The sequence below is a fragment of the Muntiacus reevesi genome, chromosome 16 (assembly GCF_963930625.1).
Source record: "Muntiacus reevesi chromosome 16, mMunRee1.1, whole genome shotgun sequence".
Lineage (NCBI taxonomy): Eukaryota > Metazoa > Chordata > Mammalia > Artiodactyla > Cervidae > Muntiacus > Muntiacus reevesi.
The window spans coordinates 34,617,276-34,643,050 of record NC_089264.1 but is presented as its reverse complement, the minus strand read 5'-3'; the positions used below and the strand labels follow the sequence as shown (position 1 = coordinate 34,643,050).

At 39.0% G+C, this 25,775-nt stretch overlaps 3 protein-coding genes and 1 long non-coding RNA gene across 10 annotated transcripts in view; 3 read left to right on the top strand and 1 right to left on the bottom strand.

The window, feature by feature from the left end:
• Positions 1-8,626, top strand: part of HERC6 (HECT and RLD domain containing E3 ubiquitin protein ligase family member 6) — a 52,999-nt gene extending 44,373 nt beyond the window's left edge. For 4 of the 5 annotated variants that reach the window (XM_065907558.1, XM_065907559.1, XM_065907561.1 and 1 more), the window contains 6 exons: positions 1,640-1,806; positions 3,943-4,009; positions 4,443-4,513; positions 6,016-6,199; positions 6,293-6,395; positions 7,678-8,626. In XM_065907558.1, coding sequence (XP_065763630.1) covers positions 1,640-1,806; positions 3,943-4,009; positions 4,443-4,513; positions 6,016-6,199; positions 6,293-6,395; positions 7,678-7,901 — 816 coding nt within the window. In that variant the 3' untranslated portion in view covers positions 7,902-8,626. The remainder of the gene's footprint in view (positions 1-1,639; positions 1,807-3,942; positions 4,010-4,442; positions 4,514-6,015; positions 6,200-6,292; positions 6,396-7,677) is intronic. The other variant, XM_065907560.1, reaches the window with a different exon arrangement.
• Positions 1-17,917, bottom strand: part of LOC136148093 (uncharacterized) — a 38,251-nt gene extending 20,334 nt beyond the window's left edge. Inside the window, exon 1 of the long non-coding RNA XR_010659436.1 lies at positions 17,847-17,917. This is a non-coding gene — a long non-coding RNA (uncharacterized lncRNA). The remainder of the gene's footprint in view (positions 1-17,846) is intronic.
• Positions 16,078-25,775, top strand: part of HERC5 (HECT and RLD domain containing E3 ubiquitin protein ligase 5) — a 49,547-nt gene continuing 39,849 nt past the window's right edge. For 2 of the 3 annotated variants that reach the window (XM_065907556.1, XM_065907555.1), the window contains exons 1-6: positions 16,080-17,448; positions 19,364-19,484; positions 20,099-20,175; positions 23,310-23,531; positions 24,712-24,803; positions 25,075-25,205. In XM_065907556.1, coding sequence (XP_065763628.1) covers positions 17,169-17,448; positions 19,364-19,484; positions 20,099-20,175; positions 23,310-23,531; positions 24,712-24,803; positions 25,075-25,205 — 923 coding nt within the window. In that variant the 5' untranslated portion in view covers positions 16,080-17,168. Of the gene's footprint in view, positions 17,449-19,363; positions 19,485-20,098; positions 20,176-23,309; positions 23,532-24,711; positions 24,804-25,074; positions 25,206-25,775 lie in introns of all 3 variants that reach the window. The other variant, XM_065907557.1, reaches the window with a different exon arrangement.
• Positions 21,660-22,759, top strand: LOC136148090 (GTP-binding nuclear protein Ran-like). The gene has a single exon (XM_065907563.1). The coding sequence runs from the start codon at positions 21,729-21,731 to the stop codon at positions 22,401-22,403; it is 675 nt and encodes a 224-aa protein (XP_065763635.1). The 5' UTR covers positions 21,660-21,728; the 3' UTR covers positions 22,404-22,759.

The following is a 25,775-nucleotide window of genomic DNA, read 5'->3' as shown; positions in this document are numbered from 1 at the left end:
AAGCAATGGAAACTGTGGCTGACTTTATTTTTGGGGGTTCCAAAATCACTGCAGATGGTGATTGCAGCCTTAAAATTAAAAGACGCTTACTCCTTGGAAAGAAAGTTATGGCCAATCTAGACAATATATTAAAAAGCAGAGACTTTACTTTGCCAACAAAGGTCCATCTAGTCAAGGCTATGGTTTTTTCAGTGGTCATATATGGATGTGAGAGTTGTACTATAAAGAAAGCCAAAGAATTGATGCTTTTGAACTGTGGTGCTGGAGAAGACTCTTGAGAGTCCCTTGGACTGCAAGGAGATCCAACCAGTCTATGGTAAAGGAGGTCAGTCCTGGGTGTTTATTGGAAGGACTGATGTTGAAGCTGAAACTCCAATACTTTGGCCACTTGATGCGAAGAGCTGACTCTTTGGAAAAGACCCTGATGCTGGGAAAGATTGAGGGCAGGAAGAGAGGATGAGATGGTTGGATGGCATTCCCAACTCAATGGACATGAGTTTGAGTGAACTCTGGGAGTTAATGATGGACAGGGTGTCTTGACATGCTGCAGTCCATGGGGTCACAAAGAGTCGGACATGACTGAGCAACTGAACTGAACTGAACTGAATGGATATTCAACTTGCAAGTGATCAAGTGAGGATATAAATTTAAGACTCTGATCCCAAAGCCCCCAGTGCTTACCCTTAAGCATTACTGAATACTATACTGCTGGATAGAAAACAAAGAGACAAAAGCCACTAGAATCAGGGGACACCTTACAAAAACAGGAAGTAAGACTGATTGATTAGATTAGAAGAGGTCACCTTTGGAGAGTACTTGTATTGAACCTTTAACTCATTTTCAAAATTAAAATGCATTTTTAACATTTCCCCTAGGCAATTACATTAGGAAGTAAATAGAGCAAGTAGATTGAAGCACAGATTACTATATGGGTGGTCTAAAGTCAGTGATCAGCTAACAGTAAAGCTGGCACTGGAATTGAAGTCTTGGAATAGTGACCTGTTGGTTGGGCTGCAGTGACGGCCTGGCCATATGTGGCCAGTGTTTATTTCATCCAGGACCACACAGTGCAGAGGAGAGTGAAGCCAATTTTATCAGGACTCCTTACTTCCACAGACCTTCATGGTCAACAGCATCAGTCACCTTCCCTGACCCATATGCACGTCCCTGTAAGCACACCTGGGTTGAGGGTTGCATTGCTGAATGGACGAGCACTCCTCTGACACAACCCTGGCATGACTGATGCCCTCTGCAGGCATAGATAAAGAACACCCTTCCTTCCTGGTGTCATTATTCTACATGAATTTGAAGACAAAGACTGTAAAATTCAATAGTGAAAACCTTCATTTTTAAGGTTCACTGAGCATTTTTTTCATATTCCAGATATGCTATCAGTAACAAAAAGCAAGTTCATTTTTTAATATTCTGGACTGTTAAAATTTGTATTTTAACTTACAGAAGAATTTTATATTGTATTATGACCTATATAAGAACCTCAAATTTTTACTTTCCTGAAGCTCATTTTGTTTCTAATTTCTGACTCTTAGAAAAAAGAACCAAACTTTTTTTTACTAATCTAATTATCTGTTTGGATTATTGATGATATATAATACATAAAGGATTTTTTTTTCTTCTCTAGCCTAAATTTGAGAAGAAGACGTATTTCCTCTTTGGCATGCTGTGTGGACTCTCCTTATATAATCTTAATGTTGTCTACCTCCCTTTCCCACTGGCTCTGTTTAAGAAACTTCTGGACCAGGAGCCATCATTGGAAGATTTAAAAGAACTCAGTCCTTCTTTTGGAAAGTAAGTAAATATAATTTTTTTTTAGGACTGTGTATCTAGTCAGTCTCAGTTGTTTAGACACAAATAATGTTACCCGCAGACACGCAGATACACACAGAGACATACAGATAAGGTCTTCAGTTTCAGTAAATGTGCATGCTCTTTAGATGAGTTTGAACTTTAGCATGACTTATAATCAAGTAAACCTTCAGAAGTGGAAAAAAGCCAAATGCTCCTCTAATTAGCAATGGCACAATAAACAGAGCTGTGGTCTAGTCTCTTGAATTTATCCAGATGGACATAGTTGCTTTGGATAGTACATGATATTCGTAATGAGAATCATGCCTGCTATATTGATTTTAAATAAATCCTATTTAATCATAGTTCACTTATTTCAATAAATCAGCATGTCACAAACTTTGGTTTTTAATTTTTATTTATTTATTTATTTTTTGGCTATGCTAGGTCTTCACTGCTGGGCAGGCTTTCTCTAGATGCAGCGAGTGGGGGGCTACTCTAGTGTGGTACTCGAGCTTCTCATTGTAGTGGTTTCTCTTGTTGCAGAGCACGGGCTCTAGGGCATGCAGGCTTCAGTAGCGGCGGCACATGGGTCAGTAGTTGCGGCTCCCAGGCCCTAGAGCACAGGCTCAATAGTTGTGGTGCACGGGCATATTTGCTCTGCAGCATGTGGGATCTTCCCGGATCAGAAATCGAACCTGTGTCTCCTGCATTTGTAGGCAGATTCTTTACCACTGAGCCAGCAGGGAAGCCCATGAACTTTATTTTTTAAGGATTGAAAAATACTTGTTCTAGGTTAAAAGGCCAACTATATTCTCTAAAAAAAACACTGGCAACACATGATCGACAATGGATTAATATCCTTGTATAATATAGATATAACTATATGTATACATATAAACTCAAGCAATATGCTCAACCTTAGTAGTAATCAATAAAATGCAGATGAAAATGAGATATAATTTTTCTGCTTATAGATTGACAATGGTTAAAAAGTTTTTCATACAACATAGAGTTGGCAACAGATGGAAGAAAAAGGTTCTCTTCCCATGTACTGTTAGTGAAAGAAAACACTGACAAGATTTATACCATATACTCTGACAATATAGAGCAGGGTTTTTCAACCTTGGCCGTACACACATTTTGGGCTAGATGATTCTTTGTTGTGGAAGACTGACCTGGACATTGTAGAGATGCCTAGCAGCATCTCTAGCATTGCCTAGATGCCAATACTAAGTGAAAGTAGTTCAGTCGTGTCAGACTCTTGTGACCCCAAGGACATTACAGTCCATGGAATTCTCCAGGCCAGAATACTGGAGTGGGTAGCCTTTCCCTTCTCCAGGGGATCTTCCCAACCCAGGTATCGAACCCAGGTCTTCTGCATTGCAGGTGGATTCTTTTCACCAGGTGAGCCACAAGGGAAACCCAAGAATACTGGAGTGGGTAGCCTATCCCTTCTCCAGCAGATCTTCCTGGCCCAGGAATCTCCTGCACTGCAGGCAGATTCTTTACCAACTGAACTATCAGGGAAGCTTGCTCAAACTCATGTCCATCGAGTTGATAATGCCATCCAACCAGCTCATCCTCTGTCATCCCCTTCTCTTCATGCCTTCAATCTTTCCCAGCATCAGGATCTTTTCCAATGAGTCAGTTCTTTGCGTCAGATGGCCAAAGTATTGGAGTTTCAGCTTCAGCATCAGTCTTTCCAATGAATGTTCAGGACTGATTTCCTTTAGGATGGACTGGTTGGATCTCCTTGCAGTCCAAAGAATCCCCTTTAATCATAACACTCCCTTTAATTGTGACAACCAAAGATGTCTCCAGATTTTGCCAAATGTCCCCTGGGAAACAAAATAAGGCCTAGTTCAGGGGAAGGGCTGGTCTAGGGGAAGGGGCTCCTTTCTTATAATTTCCACGAAGATTCAGCAGTGTCTACATGTTAGGCAGTAATCTGACCAATCAAACTTGTAAAGGTTAACTCCAGGAAGAGGGAATGGGAAGGTGGAAAAGAAGAAATTTACATGACTTTTAATACACTTTATAAATTTTTATATTGTTCACATTTTTTCCATTGACCATTTATTTCTTTTGAAGTTGTGCAAGAATAATATATATATTTTAAACCAAAATTTTCATTAGGTGTTTGCAAGAAGTTCTAAATGATGATGATAATGACATTAAAGAAGAACTTGGCATACATTTTTCTGTGAGTACTAATGAAAATCAGATTATAGTTTAGATTTAATGTTTTTAAAAAATATCTTTTATTATAGTATCTTATATATTGGATGTGTTTTTTGAAGGGTATTATACTTCTGTACTGTAAGTCTTTTCCCCCACTTGCTCCTCATTTGATGCCTTATGTCTATATACTCTCAAAGGAAAAGATAGCAATTATTCAATCAATGTGAACACTGTAAAAAATTAAATGGAATGATATATGCATAAAGCAATATATAGCATATACTAGGGTATGTTTTTATTTATATATATATTTAGATGATTGAACTATATAAATAATTATTTAACACCTAGTTATTTAAAGTTTTATAGGGAAGAATGTACTAGCAATAATGGTCTTGTGGTTGATTATTCAGACTTTCTTTCATGTTTGGTATCTGAATATATTTTGGTTACAGATACACTGGGACAAAAATGATGTTGATTTAATTCCAAATGGGATTTCTGTATCTGTAGACCAAAGCAACAAGTAAGTTTTGAGACCTCGCACATCTGTTTTGAATACACATAAAATGTCTATATCACTATGCTTTATAAACATATTTTGTCTTTTGCTGTGCTCAGTCGTTCAGTTGTGTCCAACTCTTTGTGACCCCATGAACTGTAGCCCACCAGGCTCCTCTGTCCAGGGGGACACTCCAGGCAAGAATACTGGAGTGGGTTGCCACACCTTCCTCCAGGTGATCTTCCCAACCCAGGGATTGAACCCAGGTCTCCTGCATTTCAGGCAGATTCTTTACCATCTGAGCTACCTAGTCTTTCCAGATGATGATTTTAGCTTCTGATATTTTTCAAAAGATAAAAGGTTACAGGGAAAAGAAGGGACGAAAGGAGTCAAGATTAAATATTTCCTTTGTAGCACTTTTCACTGTTCATTTAACAATTATTTTTTGAGCCCCTACTCTATACTAGACCCTATTCGAGGTGTCAGAGATATGGCAGTAAAAAAAGATGCAAAATCTGGAGCAGAAATTACAGTGGAGTAGAAAGTCAATAAATTATTATGTAATAGAAAGTCAGATAAGGATGAACACTCTGAAGAAAATGAAAATCAGTTAAGAAACTAGAGGGTGACAGGTAAACCACAGAAATTGGCAAATGCTGCAAATGAGGGTTCCATCTTTTCCCCTCTCCTTTTAACAAAGTTGGTTGTAGAACATTTACCAGCACACCACTGGTTATAGGGGAGGACAGAGGAGGTTGATTCAGACATGATGGTCCTTGAAGGATGCTCAAAGGGTAGGAGATTAGCATGTTTTAAGGTGATATCTGGTGGAAATATCTCCAGTAGCACACCTGCTCTCAGGAAATTCACCACAAATTGGAGAAGAGAATCTCTGCAGACATAATTTACACACAGTGATGTGTTGTGAGAGGGGAGAGAGAGAGGAACAGAGGACCAACCCTGAGAAAGTCATGTTCATTTGGAATTCTGATGAGTGACGGAAGTTGCCAGGTGAAAAGGAAGCCCTGCCTGCTGTGGCCTAAACTGTACGGGAGACAGTGAGGCCAGTGAACTGAAGGTCAGCGTGGCCGGAGGTTCAAACGGCACTGGGAAGAGGCTGCTGAGACAGGCAAGGGTCACATCGTGGAGGCCATTGTTTTTTACCCCCTTCACCCATGGAGACTTTTCTAATCCTGCTAAAGAGGTTTGAAATTACCTTAAAGGCAGTGAGAAGTCCTTTAAAGATTTTAAGCAGGAGAATGACATATTCAGATTGGTGTTTTTAAAATATCGTCCTGAATGTAGCTGGGGCAATGGGAGCAAAACAAAGCCTTCTTCCTTCTGCACATTCTCCGTTTTCTTCTTCTAACTGACTAGATGTTTTCGCAGCCCTGTGTCATATAGCGTTGGGTGCTGTGCAGATGTAACTTACTTTTCTTTCTTAATGGAAATGGTGAAAAGGCAAAGTAGAGAATAGTTTAGTCACTGGTTAAGTATATTATTGGCCTTTTTTTTGCTTCCTTCAGGAAAGACTATGTTTCTAAGTGTGTTGATTATGTTTTCAACACCTCTGTAAAGGCAGTTTATGAGGAATTTCAGAGAGGATTTTATAAACTTTTTGACAAAGAGATACTTAAACTTTTCAAGCCTGAAGAACTAATGAGAGCAATAATTGGAAATACTGACTATGACTGGAAACAATTTGAAAAGGTAGGTAATAACTAAAGTGCCCCCAATTCTTCCAAAGAAAAATTACCCCTAAAAACCAAAACCAAATTTCTCCTTTTTTTTTTTTTTTTCAAGAATTCTGTTTATGAGCAAGGATACCATGAGTCACATCCTACTATACTGATGTTTTGGAAAGCTTTCCATAATTTAACTTTGGATGAAAAGAGAAAATTCCTCTGTAAGTATTGCAGAAATAGATCAATCTATAATTACATATCTTTTAAAATATCTTATTTGAGATAAAGTCATTAATAGTGTATCACAAATGTTAATGGAAAAGCAAGGGTTAGAATGCAGGTCCCCGACCTTCTAGACCAGTGTTCTTTATCGTACTTAAGCCTGTTTTCCATTTTTAAAAAACGATAGTAATAAAGATGTTATTTTACTACCTTGTCTACACTGACCCAGTTTGTATCTTATTTCTTCACTTTAGTTGGCTCCTAATTGAGCCTTTTATCTCACATTTCTACCTTTATTTAATTATCTAAAGTCCTATGGAATTAGGGCAATGTAAACTGTCTCAAATACTATTAATAATTAATAGTACCAGTGACCACTGATGATGATAATAATAACAACATTTATATTGTGTGCTTACTCTATACCAGGCACTGTCCTGATCATTTTATAACTATTACTTCCCTTTATCCTAATAGCAGCCTATGAAGCTGGTACTTTTATTTTTCCCCACTTCAGATATGAGGAAAAAGAGGCTTGCAGCATTTAGTAGCTTGCCTGTGTTCTGACAGTTGGTTAGTGTCAGAATGATAATTTGAACCCAGCAGGCTAATTCAAAGCCCATGTTCAAGACCACTAAGACATAAGAACCTCTCTTGGTGGGAACCCTAGGTTTCCATAGGACAGACTTAGTGCCTTATTCTCTTATCTTTCATCCCATTTCTTAGTTCTTTTTGAGATGTGTACACATCTTTCTTGCTATTTTTGTTGCTACTGAGGATGTTTGAGGACAACTTTTCCACAAACTTAACTACTTCTCCACAAGCCCAAACTACCTTTCCAATCTTCTTTCTTAAAGGGAAACTTTTGCTTCAGTCCAGGGATTCTGTTGGCTGTACATTCAGTGAGTTCACATACATCTTCTACTCTGGTTTTTTTTTTCTACTGGAAGCTTCCCTGTCACCCTAACCTGGCACCTCTCTCCCTGCCTTGAGGCTCAGTGCCTTCATTATCTCTTCACATCATACTTCCTAGCTGAGCTAAACTCCTTGTATCTTGCTGTTATCTTTCAGATATGTAATTTCCCCCCAACTAGATCGTGAACCCACCAAAGACAAAGACCAAATGTCATGATTTTTCTTCACCCCAAGTGGTCCCACGTAGTGCTCTTTGCACAAGGGGAGCCGATAAATATTTTTGAATGAAGTGATTAATTTCTTCCTTTTCATTTTAAGTTTTGTTCTTTCTGTGAACTATCTTAACTGAAGTTTATTTCTTTTTAGTTTTTCTTACAGGAAATGATAGACTACATGTAAAAGGCATACAGAAAACAGGAATCTGGTTTCGCTGTCCTGAGACTTCCAGTGAAAGAGATTTCCCAAGATCACTGACATGTCATAATATTCTGGAACTCCCTAAATATTCTACAATGGAAAAAATGAAGGAAGCACTTCAAATAGCCATCAAGAGCAACAAAGGATTTATCTCACCCACAGTCACAGGGTGATAGTGACCTCTGAAAGGCTCACATCTTGGGTCCTCTCACCTTACGATCCTTCTGTTCTTTAGTACAGAAGTACAGTTTCTTCTTTAGGTCTGATTCGTACAAAGGTTGATAGATTTGAGATAAAATTAGTTGACAAATGCTGGGATAAACAATGACATGATGAATAAAGGATAATATTGTTCATAAACCAGCATTTCCTGTTCCTTAAATTTGCTATGAGAATGATTGCTTTTTGCTGAATTATTTCCTGAATAATAATTATCATTTTAAAATATACTGAATATTATTACCATCTTTCTAAATTCCATATATATGTGTTAGTATGCTGTAATGTTCTTTATCTTTCTGGCTTACTTCACTCTGTATAATGGGCTCCAGTTTCATCCATCTTATAACCCTATATGCAAAACAGGAAAAGAGACACAGAAGTACAGAACAGACTTTTGAACTCTGTGGGAGAAGGTGAGGGTGGGATGTTTCGAAAGAACAGCATGTATATAACTATATGGCTGATTCATGTCAATGTATGACAAAACCCACTGAAATGTTGTGAAGTGATTGGCCTCCAACTAATAAAAAAAAAAAAAAAAAAAAAAAGAACAGCATGTATATTATCTATGGTGAAACAGATCACCAGCCCAGGTGGGATGCATGAGTCAAGTGCTCGGGCCTGGTGCACTGTGAAGACCCAGAGGAATCGGGTGGAGAGGGAGGTGGGAGGGGGGATCGGGATGGGGAATACGTGTAACTCTATGGCTGATTCATATCAATGTATGACAAAACCCACTGAAAAATAAAAAAAAATTTTAAAAAATAATAAAATAAAATATATTGAATATTAAAAACTAAAAGATACTCCAAAAATATTGTACATCTAATAAACAATCTGCAAATATGAAGTTTGAAAAAATAAAGCTGTAATTGAATTCACCATGTTTCAAGGCATGTGTGTATATATATATTTTTTGTTTTTTCTCCTATTCTGGAATGTCTCCAGAGTTTTGATTTTAGCCAAACAATCTTTTGAAAAGTCTAAATGTTAATTTACTGAAAAATGGCTTGTGTTCAGTGCTGTGTTTGAAGAATCATTCTAAACTAAAATAACATTATTTTGGTTAAAGGCTGAGCCCAACCAGGAACTCTTGTCTAATAACAGTTGGAAAAAAATGAAGAACCTGAAATATGTTTCAGCATCATAGCTATAGAATGAATTAAAGGAGAGATATAAGCATGTTGGAAATGAATTTAGTGAGCCATTTCTATCTCATATTAAGTTTAAAACTGTAAGCTAGTCTATAAATGCCTACGGTCATCCCAAACCATACCCAGAAGCCTTGTATCAGTGGTACTGTGGGAAAGGAAACTATGGGGTGAAGTCCACACTAGATGCTGATGTGGAAAGAGGTCCGAAATCTGAGGACAGACAGAACAGACATAGAGATTTCACCAAAAACCCTAGATTGTGAGATAGTTAGTAGAAACGTAAGCCCCCAGCAAATCCTCATAGTTATTTTGGATATATCTGGTTTCTACAATAAATAGAATAAAGGCCCAGATGTATACTACTGGAATTTTAAGAGAAAAAGAAACTTCTAAATCTTACAGATCCTTAGTTCAGTTCAGTGGCTTAGTCATGTCTGACTCTTTGCGACCCCATGGACTGCAGCATGCCAGGCTTCCCTGTCCATTACCAACTCCTGGAGATTGCTCAAACTCATGTCCATGAAGTCGGTGATGCCATCCAACCACCTCATCCTCTGTCATCCCCTTCTCCTCTTGCCTTCAACTTTCCCAGCATCAGGGTCTTTTCCAATGAGTGGCCAAAGTACTGGAGTTTCAGCTTCAGCATCAGTCCTTCCAATGAATATTTAGGACTGATTTCCTTTAAGATTGACTGGTTTGATTTCCTTGCAGTCCAGGGGGCTCTCAAGAGTTCTCTAACACCACAGTTCAAAAGCATCAATTCTTTGGTGCTCAGCTTTCTTTCTTTCTTTTTTTTTTTTGCTTTCTTCTGGAAGTTTTATGAAGGTTTAGACGGGTGTGTGAACATTTTGGCATCAATTCTAAACACAGCAGGGAGTGTAGTATAAGGTTCATTTGTTGGTTTTTGTCTGGCTTAGGGATTTCCAATTGTTCCAGCACCATTTGTTCCAAGTCCAACCTTTCTTCACTGAATTGCTTTTGTACTTCTGTTAAGCATCAGCTGACACGTACATGTGGACTATTTCTAGACTCTCTTCTCTTCCACCGATCTGTGTCAGCTGCTGAAATCACCGTTTCGATTACTACGACTACAGAGTAAGTTTTAAATCAGGTACTGTGAATCCTCTAACTTTCTTCTTTTCAAAAAATGGTTTGGCTATTCTACTTCCTTTGCCTTTTCACATAAATTTTAGAATCAGCTTGTCAACATCTACAAAAACTCTGCTGGAATTCTGGTTGAGACTGTGCAGAATTCATAGGTAATCTGAGGGAGAATTCACCTCCGACTGATAACTGTTTTCTGATCCATGAACATGGTATACTCATGCCTTTCTTTCAACAGCATCTTACACTCGTAGCATACAGATGGTGTGCCTACTCTACGAGATGTATACCTCAGTGTAAATGTAAGGAGGTGGAAGCACAGGTCACCACATAACCACCCACCCCTGACATCCACCCGGGGGTACTCAGCTTTCTTTATGGTCCAACTCTCACATCCATACATGACTACTGGAAAAACCATAGCTCTGACTAGATGGATTTTTGTCAGCAAAGTAATGTCTCTGCTTTTTAATATGCTGTCTAGGTTGGTCATAGCTTTTCTTCCAAGGAGCAAGTGTCTTTCATGGCTGCAGTCACCATCTGCAGTGATTTTGCAGCCTCCCCAAACAAAGTCTGTCACTATTTCCATTGTTTCCCCATCTATTTGCCATAAAGTGGTGGGACCGGGTGCTGTGATCCTAGTTTTCTGAATGTTGAGCTTTAAGCCAACTTTTTCCCTCTCTTCCTTCACTTTCATCAAGAGGCTTTTTAGCTCTTCTTTACTTTCTGCCATAACGGTGCTGTCATCTGCATATCTTAGGTTATTGATATTTCTCCTGGCAATCTTGATTCCAGCTTTTGCTTTATCCAGCCTAGCATTTCACATGTTGTATTCTGCATATAAGTTAAACAAGCAGGGTGACAGTATACAGCCTTGACGTACTATTTCCCAATTTGGAACCAGTCTGTTGTTCCACGTCTGGTTCTAACTGTTGCTTCTTGATCTGCATACAGATTTCTCAGGAGGCAGGTAAAGTGGTCTGGTATTCCCACCTTTCTAAGAATTTTCCAGTTTGTTGTGATCCACACAGTCAAAGGCTTTGGCTTAGTCAATAAAGCAGATGTCTTTCTGGAACTCTCTTGCTTTTTCGATGATCCAATGGATGCTAGCAATTTGATCTCTGGTTCCTCTGCCTTTTCTAAATCCAGCTTGAACTTCTGGAAGTTCTTGGTTCAAGTACTGTTGAAGCTTCGCTTGGAGAATTTTGAGCATTACTTTACTAGCATGTGAGATGAGAGCAATTTTGCTGTAGTTTTAATATTCTTTGGTGTTGCCTTTCTTTGGGATTGGAATGAAAACTGACCTTTTCCAGTCCTGTGGCCACTGCTGAGTTTTCCACATTTGCTGGCATATTGAGTGCAGCACTTTGACAGCTTCATCTTTTAGGATTTGAAATAGCTCAGCTTGAATTCCGTCACCTCCACTAGCTTTGTTCATAGTGATGCTTCCTAAGGCTCATTTGACTTCGCAGTCCAGGATGTCTGGCTCTAGGTGAGTGATCACACCATCATGGTTATCTGGGTCATTAAGATCTTTTTGTATAGTTCTTTTATGTATTCTTGCCACCTCGTCTTAATTGCTTCTGTTAGGTCCATATAATTTCTGTCCTTTATTGTACCCATCTTTGCATGAAATGTTCCCTTGGTATCTCTAATTTTCTTTAAGAGATCTCTAGTCTTTCCCATTCTGTTGTTTTCCTCTATTTCTTTGCACTGATCACTAAGGAAGGCTTTCTTATCTCTCCTTGCTATTCTTTGGAACTCTGCATTCAAATATGTATCTTTACTTTTCTCCTGTGCCTTTTGCTTCTCTTCTTTTCACAGCTATTTGTAAGGCCTCCTCAGACAACCATTCTGCCTTTTTGCATTTCTTTTTCTTGGGAATAATCTTGATCACTGCCTCCTGTATAATGACAAACCACTTCAGTATTCTTGCCTTGAGAACCCCATGAACAGTATGAAAAGGCAAAGAAAGGACACTGAAAGATGAACTTCCCAGGTTGGTAGGTACCCAATATGCTACCAGAGAAGAGTGGAGAAATAACTCCAGGAGGAATGAACAGATGGAGTCAAAGTGATGTGGATGTGACTAGTGATGGAAGTAAATTACAATGCCGTAAAAAACAATATTGCATAGGAACCTGGAATGTTAGATCCATGAATCAAGGTAAATTGGAAGTGATCAAACAGGAGATGGGAAGAGTGAACATCGACATTTTAGAAATCAGTGAACAAGTTATGACCAACCTAGATAGCATATTAAAAAGCAGAGACATTACATTGCCAACAAAGGTCCGTCTAGTCAAGGCTATGGTTTTTCCAGTGGCCATTTATGGATGTGAGAATTGGACTATTAAGAAAGCTGAGTGCCGAAGAATTGATGCTTTTGAACTATGGTGTTGGAGAAGACTCTTGAGAGTCCCTTGGACTGCAAGGAGATCCAACCAGTCCATCCTAAAGGAGACAAGTCCTGGGTGTTCACTGGAAGGACTGATGCTGAAGCTGAAACTCCAATACTTTGGCCACCTCATGTGAAGAGTTGACTCATTGGGAAAGACCCTGATGCTGGGAGGGGTTGGGGGCAGGAGGAGAAGGGGATGACAGAGGATGAGATGGCTGGATGGCATCACTGACTTGATGGATATGAGTTTGAGTAAACTCCAGGAGTTGGTGATTGGCAGGGAGGCCTGGCGTGCTGCGATTCATGGGGTCGCAAAGAGTCGGACACGACTGAACGACTGAACTGAACTGAACTGAACTAAAATGGACTGGAACGGATGAATTTAATTCAGATGACCATTATATCTATTACTGTGAGCAAGAATCCCTTAGAAGAAATGGAGTAGCTGTCACAGTCAACCAAAGAGTCCAAAATGCATTACTTGGATGCAATCTCAAAAATGACAGAATGATCTCTGTTCATTTCCAAGGCGAAACATTCAGTATCACAGTAATCCAAGTCTGTGCCCCAACCACTAATGCTGAAGAAGCTGAAGAAGCTATGAAGACCTACAAGACCTTCTAGAACTAACAGCAAAAACAGATGTGCTTTTCATCACAGGGGACTGGAATGAAAAAGTAGGAAGTCAAGAGATACCCAGAGTAACAGGCAAATTTGGCCTGAGAGTACAGAATGAAGCAGGGCAAAGGCTAACAGGGTTTTGCCAAGAGATCACACTGGTCATAGCAACTACCATCTTCCAACAACACAAGAGAAGACTCTACACATGGACATCACAATACCAAAATCAGATTGAATATATTCTTTGCAGCCAAAGATGAAGAAGCTCTATACAGTCAGCAAAAACAAGACCGGGAACTGACTGTGGTTCAGATCATGAACTCCTTATTGCCAAATTCAGGCTTAAATTGAAGAAAGTAGGGAAAACCACTGGACCATTCAGATATGACCTAAATCAAATCCCTTACGATTATACAGTGGAAGTAAGAAATAGATTTAAGGGACTAGATCTGATAGAGTGCCTGAAGAACTAGGGACAGAGGTTCCTGACATTGTACAGAAGAGATCCTTAAGCACCTGACTTTTGGTTTTGTTATTCAGGCCTTTCAACTCCAACATTACTTTGTCTATGCAAATGAGTGAACTGTACTAAACAGTTTAAGAACAGATAGTACCAGTTCTTTATGTACTCTTTCAGAAAATAAAGGAAGAGGGAACACTTCCCAATTAATTCTCTTTTGCCAGCATTATTCTAATACCAAAATCAGATAAAGACATTGCAGGAAAAGAAACCTACATGTATCTCTCATATGATCACAGATACAAAAATCTTTTACAAAGTTTAAACACATAAAACATTCAGTAAAATATAGTATCTGTGAGTAACTTGGAGTAAGTTCAGAAATTCATTTGAAAATCCATTATTTTCACCATATTAGACAAAAATCATGTAATTACCTCAGTAGAGGTAGAAAAAAGTTGACAAAATTCAGTACTCACTCATGCAAGATGAGAACTCTTGGCAAACTAGGAACTTACTCAACCTGATTACTTCATACTTAATGGTGAAAGAAATGCTTTCCTAGTAAATTTGAGAAGTCCAAGACGTCTCTCATCACTTCTGTTCAACATTGTACTAGATGTACTAGTCCATACATCAGGCCAAACTTAAAAAAGAAAGGTCATAATGATTGGAAAGGAAAGAGTAAAACTATCTTATTTATCAATTACATAGTTATCTGTAGGATATTCAAAGGCATTCACTCAAAAAATCTATTAGAACTATTTATTAAGTAAATATAGAAAGGTGTCATGGTTCAAGGCACTATATGAAAGTTAAATGCATTTATACATACTCACGGGCTTCCCTTGTGGCTCAGCTGGTAAATAATCAGCCTGCAATGTAGGAGACCTGGGTTTAATCCCTTGGTTGGGGAGATCCCCTGGAGAAGGGAAAGGCTATCCACTCCAGTATTCTGGTCTGGAGAATCCCATGGACTTCATGGTCCATGGGGTTGCAAAGAGTCAGACACGACTGGGCAACTTGTATTTCATGTATATACTCACAATCAAACACTGAAATTTTTTAAAGTACAACTTGTAATATAAAAAAATAAATATATAAGGATAAATTTAACAAAATATGTTTGTTCACCAAAAACTTGAAAATATTGCTGCAACAGTTTAAGAAGCTTTAAGTTAATGGCAAGAGATGCTCATGGACAGAAGAATCAATATTATCATCAGGTCAGTTCTTCCTAAACTGATCTAATTTAGAGTAATTGCTAAATCCTTGCAGTCTGTTTTGTAGAAATTGGTAAAGTGATTCTAAAATATTTATGGAAATGCAAAGAACTTAAAATAGACAAAACAACTGAAGAAGGACAATGGTCAAACACTTAGGTGAACTGATTTTAAGTCAGTTAGCATCTACAGTAATTAACACAGTGTGGTACTGGAGTAAAAAACGGAAATACAGGATGGAACACAATAAAAAGTCCAAAAATAAGTCCAATCACATGTAGTCAACAGTTTCAACAAAGACACAGAGGCAATTCAATTAGTAGAGGCAAAATAGAACAGGTGGAAATGGATAAAGAAAAAAAAATGAAGCTCTTCCCTATTTCACACCATAAAGAATAATTCATTTGAAATATAACAAAGACCTAAAGCTGTAAAACTTCTAGAAGATAATGTATGAGAAAATCTTTGTTATTTTGAGTTAGGCAAAGATTTTTTAGGACCAACCAAAAAAAAAAAAAAGCATGAATAATGTTGGTAAGAGAAAAAGAATGGATAAAGAAAAAATGAATAAATTGCATTAAAATTAAAACTTTAGCTCTTCAGATGACATATTTCATGTAATTTTATGTTTTAGTTTTATCATAACTTTTCTCTTTTTATTGAAGTGCAGTTGATGTACAATATTATGTTAGAAAATATTTCAAAACATATATCTAGTAAAGAACTTTATATGTAACATAGAGAACTCTTATACATTAAAAAAAACAACCTTAGATGATAAGCAATGGAATCAGTAAATAGGCAAAAGATGCAAAGACACTTCACCAAAGAGGAGACACCGATCAGCACTAACAAGAATTTGAAAAAATTCCCATCATTAATCATTGTTGTTTAGTTGCTCAGTCCTGTCCAACTCTTTTGTGACCCCATGGACTCTAACCTACTAGGCTCGTCTGACCGTGGGATTTCCCAGGTAAGAATACTGGAGTGGATTGCGGTTTCCTTCTCCAGAGGATTTTCCCAATCAAGGGGTCAAGCCGGTGTCTCCTGAAATGGCAGCCGGCTTCTCTACCACTGAACCACCAGGGAAGTTTTAATGGAAATTAAAACTGCAATAAGATGGTATTTTAGACGACCGCAATTGCTAACATTAAGAAGACTGACAGTGCTAAATGTTGGGAAGGATACAGAGGGACTGGACCTTTCAAATTGCTGGAGGGAATGCTAAACAGTATAGCATTTTAGAAAAGTATGGTAGTTTCTTCAAACGATATTCATGTACTTGCCGTGTGACACAGCATTTTCATTTTTATTTATTCCAAAGAAATGAAAACACTTATCCACATTTATCTAAAGCCTTGTTTACAGTATTCACAGCACTTCTATTCATCGGAGCCGCAAGCCAAAAAGGACTAAAATGCCTGCATCTATAGGTAAAATGGATAAAGAAATCGTAGTGTATCCACATAATAGACTACCATTCAACAATAACAAAGAGGGAACTACTGAGGAAACACTACAGGCTGAATCTTAAAACCTTATGCTAAGTGAAAAAAGTCAGACACAAAAAACTGCACAAATCTGATTCCATTCGTAAGAAACTCTAGAAAAGGCAAAAATATATTGACAACAGATTAGTGGTTGCGGTCACCGTCGTGTGGGCCGTGGGACGGGATGGCTCTCTTCAGCTTTACCATGATGCTGTGGCAAAGCCTGGAGCAGAATGCTTACTTAGCAAACTTCAGCTTTCCTTGTCACAGTACTTTCTGGAAATTCTGCAAGTCCGCCTGAGTCAAGGCTCCTCCTAGTGGAATTTGCAGTATTTCTTGGAAGGCCACCTGCCATTGCCCGCTGAGGACATCTTCTCAGCCCTGCCTCCCACCTCTTCACAGACCAGCGCCTTGTTTACTCTGGCCACAGTCCAAGCTAGTCTTAAATCATAGAGTTTCCCTTTCTCTTTTCGATTCCGCTCCCTTAAAAACAAAAACAACAGTTTCGTTTCTCTCAGAAACTGCCGGCTCCGCCCCCAAACAGCACGCCGGGAGCCCAGCGTCTGGGCGGGGGCGGGGTAGGGAGGCTGCGGTTCCTAGACGTCGAGGTGCGTTCCGCTCACTGCGGCGCCGCACCACGACGCCCGGGGGCAGTGCGCGCGTTCAGGCCTTGGCCGTCTCTGTCTGTCTTTTCCTCGCCTCAGTTCGGTCTCCTTCGAAGGTTCGGACAGCTGAGACGCGGCTGAGGAGTTCGGGAAAGTGGTGATGGAGGGCAAGCCACGGAGGAGGTCGCGGGGCGGCGCACGCCCGGTGACCGGGCGAGTCCCCGCGTCCCGGCCCTCCGCGACACTGCCCGCGGAGTCTTGGGGAGCGAAGTTCTGGCTCTTCCCCAGCGCCCCCGGGCTCCGCAGCGCGCTATCCCGGAGGCCCGAGGCGACACGCCAGATGTGCTGCACGCGCCGGCGCCTGGCGGTGCTGGAGCGCGGCGGGACGGGCGTCGAGGTCCACCAGCTGCCGGCGGAGAGCGACGGCGCCAGGAAGCCGAGTGAGTGAGGCCGCGCAGCGCCCGCTCGGCCATCTCCCCCGGGGACGCGGGGTGTGAGTGCGGTGGGCTGCCCGGCCGGGGCCCGCACGGACGCTTCTCTAGAGCGGCCCGACTTGTGGGTGTGCGGCCCTTCTTTAACCGCGAGACACTCAGAGGAGGGGCCCGACGGCGCAGCGGTCCGCGGGGGCCGTAGAAACGCGCCCGGCCGGGGGTGTTTTCGCGTTTGGCACCCCTGAGTTCTCCAGCCTTGTTCCTCGCGGGCTCGGAGTTTGAGCCGGACGCTGGCGAGAAACACAAGGTCCGCTCCGCTCGCCGCCTCATGGAGGGAGTCTCCCGGCAGCATCTTAGCCAGACTGCCTCTATCTTTGGTTTCTATTCAAAGTGTGTTTTTCACTTACCACTTTTAGAACATACCCGCTCCGATTTTGTGACTCTTTGGAGAACCTTGTTTGGGTTTTCTTGTTCTCAGTGATAATGTCTTACGTGTGCAAGCAATTTAAAGAGGGCTTTCAGTTGCACTTTGGTGATCTCTGTAAGAGATTTATTAATTATTAGCTCTGGTGACCCTGACTCCGGATTTTACAGGTGGAGGTGGGGCATAAATGACCACACATTTAATTTTGAAAATTTTGCCCATCTATTGCATGAAGAAAATGATATTTTACTTTTGTTCGTTTTGCTTTTAACTTGAGCGAAGTCGGGAACCTTTTTTCTATAGGTTTTTTGAGGTTTTGGGGGGCTATGAACTGCCAGTTGATTGATATCTTTGCCTCGCTTTAAAGAAAAAAGATGAGTTGTTTATCTTTTTCCTATTTATTTGGAAGAGTTTTTGTATACTGAGTAAGAGTAGCCGTTTGTCGGTCATATACGTTGTAAAATTTTACCCGACTTGCCCTTAGCTAATGTTATTTTATAGTCTGCTTCATAGTCTTTTCATTTAAGGCGACTTAGGGATTTTGTGTTATGTTAGAAAGCCATTCTCAATCCAAAATTTTTTTAATGTACTCATTTTTTTAAACTAATTTTAAGATTTTGCTTTTAAACCTAACATTTTTAATACACTTAGAAATTATTTTGACTTAAGGAGTGAGGGGGGGATATGGATTGATTTATTTTTTTTCTCCAAAATGGCTAGCCGTGTCCCAATACCGTTTTACGAATAAACCCACCTTTTTTTGAATAAACACTCCTTTTTTCAACTGATTTGAAATGCTGAATCTCTAAGAACGCCTTAGTCTGTTGGGCCATTCTTTATTACCAGACTGGTTTGGTTCTCTTTAGAATTTGTATTATGAAGTGGTTTGTGTTTTGATCTTTTGCATAATTAGATTTTATTTCATTAGAACTGAAAACTGAAACAAGATCCCAAATCTACCTACTTTTTGTGAACAAATTAAATGAGATAAAAGTAAAGGGTTTAGTGGACAGTTTTAAATCTTTAACTTTGAGAAAGCGCTAAATATGCACTGATAGTACAGTTTCTTTTAATAGCATCCTTAAAAAAAATTGTCCCCCAAACCCAATTCCTCATTTACTCTTAAAATGAAGTATGTTCTCCAAAAATTAAATTATAGCTTCTTACAGACTTTTTCATTTCTAGCACTTCAAATTTAGTTTCTCTCCTTGAACTTATTAAACAGGAATCTAAAAGCAAATATTTAGTTAGCTATTTCAATTTAAAACAGTATAAATCAATGCTTTCCCAAATTAAAAAACAAAAACTGTTGTCAAGACACTAGTCATTGCTATTTTGTCTGCTTGCAGCATTTGAATTTTCTTTAAAGAGACATTCATGTTAAGTCAGTTGTATAGTTGACATTTTTTTCCAGGTGTTTTAAGTGCATTATAATTAAGTGAATAATAGTAGTGGGTCACAGTGAGAGTGATGATAGTTCCTGTTGTATTTGCTCTGCAGAGTGCATTAAGTTAGGGAAAAAAATGAAGATACATTCCATGGACCAAGGAGAAGAGCACATGCTGGTTCTATCCTCAGATGGAAAACCATTTGAGTACAAGTATAGCGTAGAACATGCAAGGTAGGAAAGCTTTTTTTCCTTTTATTAAAAATGATTTAAATTTCACTCAAAAAGCAATCATAATTTTTGTAGGAAAATGTTACTTTATATGATCCTTGCTTTATATGGTGGTATCTTAAGTAAATGATGAATTCTGAACTGACTAGTAAACTGTAAATCAATTTGTATCTCCCAGGGCATGTACCATGTGTTGAATTGGCACTTAAAGGAAATGATTGGTTAGTCCACGTATCCCCAAATTGGACTTACATACTCATTAACTCATTTAACCCAAAAGTAGTTTTCAATCCCGGAAAAAAGTAAATTCTCATGGAATGATTTGTGAGACTTTTTCCTAGTAGATCTTGAGAATTAGAACTTATTTTCATCTTGTATTATTCCTGCATCATAAAATTATTGTTTGTAAAAGGTTCTTAGAATCATCTTACCACAATTTTAGAATGAACGTTATTTTCCCTTTAAACCACTAATTAAAGCTTGTTATTATAGTAATTTTAGATGTGCTGAATGTGAAGTTAACTTTTTTGAGCTTCAATCCTAATTAAATACAGTTAATAATTATTAACTGTTGTGACTTATTTGTAATCAGCATAAAATATATTTCCTTTCATCAGGTTTCAGTGCATTTTACAAGAAAAAACTATAATTCAGATCACATGTGGAGATTATCATTCTCTTGCACTCTCAAAAGGTACTTTTCTAAATACTATTTTTTTAAGAGGGAGTAAATGTATGTGTATATAGAACTAAGAGAATGTATGTGCTTCACTTGGTAACAGGACCGTAATATGGTTTTGAATGTGGTATGGTCTAGAACACTACTAAAAGAGATACAAAATCAGAATTCTTGGACCTATAAAATCTTCTGGTGTTCATAATTACTTTTCCTACATTTTAGTCTCACAAATGAAAAAACTAAAGCAATTGGTAATGAGTTTGATGTTCTTTATTTAAGAGAAAAGAGCCCATGGATTGAAAGTGTATAGGAGGACCTCATAAGCCATGGAACACTCTTCCCAGGGGATTTTGAGCAAGGGCAAGTTTTGTGGAGTGTCAGAAGCTTCAGTATGGAAACAGGGCATGATTGATTGTGGTTGCATATCTGATCAAGGAAATAAGTTTAGAGCCCAGAGTAAACTTGGTGTTTGGGGATTGGCTGGCTGGGTATACTGTGTTTCTGGTCTGGCTGAGCATTCAGAGTGTGAAAGTTCGCTTTAGTGACATGGCCTGGGTGCCATCTTGGGCCTAGAGATTTATTTCCGCAGTTCTGTTTTCTATTTTTCAAATATGAAACAATGAAAATATTCTAAACAATTAAAATCATCCTCTCTGGAAGCAAGACTAGGAATGGTCCACCCTTTTCCAGAACTTTCTTCGCTTTTCCTAGGGTTCTTCCAGCTCCCATGATAGGAGCTCAGAATCCCGTGGGTCTGCTTTATGGCCAGTTTGCTGGCCTCTGACATGTTTTAACATTACCTTTTGAATTCGGGGATTCTCCCCAACCCTGTATTACTTAGCATTTCTTATCAGATGCCATAATGGGAGGAAAGGGAAGTAGTGACTATGAATTATTTCCTGAAGCCACTTGACAGGCGGGTGATAAGGAATAGTGGAATTCAGGATCAAGGAAATTTTTTAAATACATAGGACAGATATAAACTTTTAGAATGAAAGCTGGAATTCAAGGGAAGTAAGTGATCATGTATTTGACTTATACTGAAGGCTTTGTTAAGGTTTAAGTGTTAATTTGTATTGGAAAAAGCTGGTTGTTTGACTTCATCCATTTATGAACAGCTCTTTCATTTTGAGTATCCACATGTTCAGGTTGTGAAGATGAAACAGATGCATGTGCCTTCAAGAAGCCTAGGATGTATGGATGTGGGGGGGGGGAAGGAATTGTTCAGGGTTTATTATTGGTAAGTCACAATACAATGTAGGAAGATTGCAAGTTGGGAAAGCAAGAAAGGGAACTACTCATCCTTCTCATTTTGATATTTCCTGCCGACTGATAGGCGCTTGGTAATTAGGTTTGAAGGAAAATCTCTACTTCTCATCTGTTCCTGCATAGTATCTTGCAGAGTAGTACTCACTAAAATTTAAGTCTCTGATAAATTTTTTCAGTCTCTGTTAGGTACTGTCATCTCTATTAGATAACATCTAAGAACTTTTCTTTAAAAATATGTTCCAATATGTGCATTCACTTAGTCAGACGGGCGCGGAGACGCTTCTGGAAGTAACATCGCGATGGCTGCCCAAGGAGAACCCCAAGTTCAGTTCAGACTTGTTTTGGTTGGTGATGGTGGTACTGGAAAAACTACATTCATGAAGCATCATCTGACTGGTGAATTTGAGAAGAAGTATGTAGCTACCTTGGGTGTTGAGGTTCATCCTCTTGTGTTCCATACCAACAGAGGACCTATTAAGTTCAATGTATGGGATACAGCTGGTCAGGAGAAATTTGGTGGACTGAGAGATGGCTATTATATACAAGCTAATTGTGCCATTATAATGTTTGACGTAACATCAAGAGTTACTTACAAGAATGTGCCTAACTGGCATAGAGATCTGGTACGAGTGTGTGAGAACATCCCAATTGTGTTGTGTGGCAACAAAGTGGATATTAAGGACAGAAAGGTTAAGGCAAAGTCAATTGTCTTCCACCGAAAGAAGAATCTTCAGTACTATGACATTTCTGCTAAAAGTAACTACAGCTTTGAAAAGCCCTTCCTCTGGCTTGCTAGAAAATTGAGTGGGGAAAAAAAAAAAAAATTGAGTGGAGACCCTAACTTGGAGTTTGTCGCCATGCCTGCTCTTGCCCCGCCAGAGGTGGTCATGGACCCAGCCTTGGCAGCACAGTACGAGCACGATTTAGAGGTTGCTCAGACAACTGCTCTCCCGGATGAAGATGATGACCTGTGAGAAAGTGAAGCTGGGGCCCAGCGTCAGAAGTCTAGTTTTATAGGCAACTGTCCTGTGATGTCAGTGGTGCAGCGTGTTTGCCACTTTATTATATAGCTAAGCAGAACATGTGCTTAATCTTTGGATGCTGAAGGAGATGGATGGGCTTTGGAGTGAATGTGGCAGTTAAAAAAAAAAACAAAACCTTCATTTTTTGGACCTGCATATTTAGGTGTTTTGGAACACAGTTGTTTCCTCCTTGAGTTTCAAATATAAGACTGCTATAGTCACATGACAATATTGAGAGGTGGAATCTTGTTTGTTACTGTCATTCCCATTCCTTTTCATTTAGAATCAGAATAAAGTTGTATTTCAAATATCTAAAAAAAAAAAGAAATGTGCATTCACTTTGCTGTACAACTAACTGAAGCTGACACAACATCATGAATCAACTATACTCCAATAAAAATTTTAAAAATAGATAAAATAAAAATATGTTCCATATATTTAATTCATGGAAGAAGATGCTCACTCTTTCATGATACTGTGCTGCAATTTTAAATGTATGTTTACATTAGTTATTTAACTTCTTTGGGCATGTGGAAGAGGGAGAGAAAGAAAGGTAGTTTGGGGTTTTATTTTTTCACACTGAAGGTTAGGATTTCAGTGTCGGAGTTTTGGGCTAACACAGACATCCAGTTCTTAATACTACCCTTTGAGGTAAGAGATAAGGAACTGTAACTCTTACTGCTGAAGAGAAGTTTCTTCTAGTTTTTCTGACTGAGTCTTGAGATCTGAGCAGTCCTGTCAGTTTGAATGGACAAGATTGTAATGGTATATTGTAGTATGGATAGAATATAATGTCCTAGGGTGATGTCTGCTGCATTTTAAACTTACTGAGACAGCATTTTCTCTGTTTATGTCAAGGTGGTGAGCTTTTTGCTTGGGGACAGAACCTAGATGGCCAGCTTGGAGTTGGAAGAATATTTGCCTCAACTTCCACACCAGAGATTGTGGAGAACCTCTCAGGAGTCCCCTTGGTTCAGATTTCTGCAGGAGAAGCCCACAGCATGGCCTTATCCATGTCCGGAAATGTTTACTCTTGGGGAAGAAATGATTGTGGACAGCTGGGCCTGGGCCACACCTACAGTACGGAAATATATTTTAAAATTCATATTATAAACAAATATATTTGACATATAAGAGATGACTATAATCTGAATGTAATCTGAACCAAAAATGGTTCAGATTCCTGCTTTCATTAGCACTGATTTGCCTGGTTATCTCTCTGTGTTGAGGGTAGAATCTGTCTAAACAACACATACAGTGTGCAGGTCTTGGCTGTAATTGAGATGAGTGTCCGGGTCAAGTGGGAAAAAGGGAAAGAGCATTGGACTAGGGATCAGAATATCTGGACTGTGATTCCCACTTCCATATTAACTAGTTTCGCCTACCCAAGTCACTTCATTTTTCTCTATGTCTCATTTTCTTTTTCTGTAAAGTGATGAGTTTGGATGAAGTGACCTTTAAGTTACCTGTGCACTTTAAATATCTATTAATGCAATTGTGGCAAAGAATAGTAAAATTCTAGTTAGAAACACCTATTCTGATCTTATTCTTTAAGGTTTTAATTACATGTGTGTACACACACATAAACATGTAATTTGCATTACTGAGCTATCTCCCCAAAGAAAAAGTCAATATTTCTGATGACCCCAAACCCCTTCTTAGAGATTTCAGATGTGGCAAACTCCTATGTTTTATCAGCTGTAGTAATATACACATTCTGCCTGGGGTTACCGGTCAGATACTGCATTTCTGCCTCACATGTCCCCATGCTAGTTACTCACAAGAACCCGTAAGTCATTTCAGAGGAGGAAAAGGGATAAAGGACCGCTGAACTTAGTTTGCTGAATCTCTCTGGGACAAGGAAATAATCAAGATAGAAGAGGTAGTGTAAGGCAGTTCTCCCCACTAGAGAATTTGAAAGAAAAATAAGAAGCTTTAGGTTCATTAGAAGGGTAATAATGGTAGACTGGAATGGGAAATACCAGATATGCTGCAACTAAAGCTAATCAAGTCAGATAAAAGGGGAAGAAAGGGTTCTGGGAAGTGAAAGTGACACTTCACAGGTGAGCGCGTCCAAGTGTGGCCCTTTGACCACCACCCCCGTTCCGTTTTCAGACCTAAATCTCCCAGCACACAGCCTTTCTTGTCAGTGTGATGGGCCTAGAGGAAGTAATCTGGGTGTTTTATCAGTAGTGTGGAACTCCAGTGTAAAATTCAGTGTTTCCTTTTGGTTACTTGAACTCTTCTTTTCCTTGTGTAGATAAAGATTCTCCTTCCTGTATTGAAGCACTGGATGATCAGAAGGTTGAATTTCTTGCTTGTGGTGGCTCTCACACTGCCTTGCTCACAAAGGTTAGTGTACCCTTGTCTCTTTGACTGCAGTTCCAGAAGAGCACTTTGTAATGGAGAGAGCACTAGAACATGGAGATATGGGCAGCTGGTGTTTCCTGGGGAAGAAAGGTCACTGCTTGCCCATGCAGGACTGTCCTGATAATTGGGGGGCTTTGCTCTGATGGTGATTTTGTTGATTTTTCACTGATGCCTCCACTAACACTTCACAGAAGTGAGTGTTACTTCTGTGTCATATTTCTCTAATTTCTGATAAGAAATTCCCTTTCTTTAGAGTGGACTGGTGTTTACTTTTGGTGATGGAAAATATGGGCAACTCGGTCACAATTCAGCACAGAATGAGTTAAGACCCTGTTTGGTAACTGAGCTTGTTGGAAATAGAGTGACCCAGATAGCATGTGGAAGGTAAGTTGTAAAATATCAATAAAAATTGATAAGATAAATATAATAAATTTAGATAGGTAGTTTAATAAAATTTCTCTTCAGTTTCTTTGATTGAGATAAAACTATCAAATATTTTCAGACAGGTGAAAATACTTAATTCACATTGTTAGACAATCATAATAAATCTTTACTTTAGTATACATATTTATTTTAATATTGATTTTTTAAATGTGTAAATATACTTTCTGTTGGTCCTTCAGTGAAATACCTTTGTAAATATTCAAATGCACTTTTATCTTTTAAAAAATTATTTATTTGGAAAAAATGAAAAAACATGAGTTAGAAAGTGTTATTCATTGATATCCTCACTCTTTCTGTGATAACCAAAGAAACTTTGTCACCACTTTGGACTTTTCATGACACACACTCTTCTGAGTAGCGTGTGTTACAGGAGGAATCCTCACCTTAGACATGTCTTAATGCAAACCAGGGCAGCACCTCTACTAACACAGGAGAGTTTTCTGGAAAGACACACAGCTCACTGAAAGCTGTTATACTGATGGTCAATTTTAAGAGGAGGATACAAATTAT

What these genes read in the sequence shown, in the direction of transcription:
- LOC136148090 (XM_065907563.1), top strand. Translation starts at nt 21,729, where the DNA reads ATGGCTGCCCAAGGAGAACCCCAAGTTCAGTTCAGACTTGTTTTGGTT.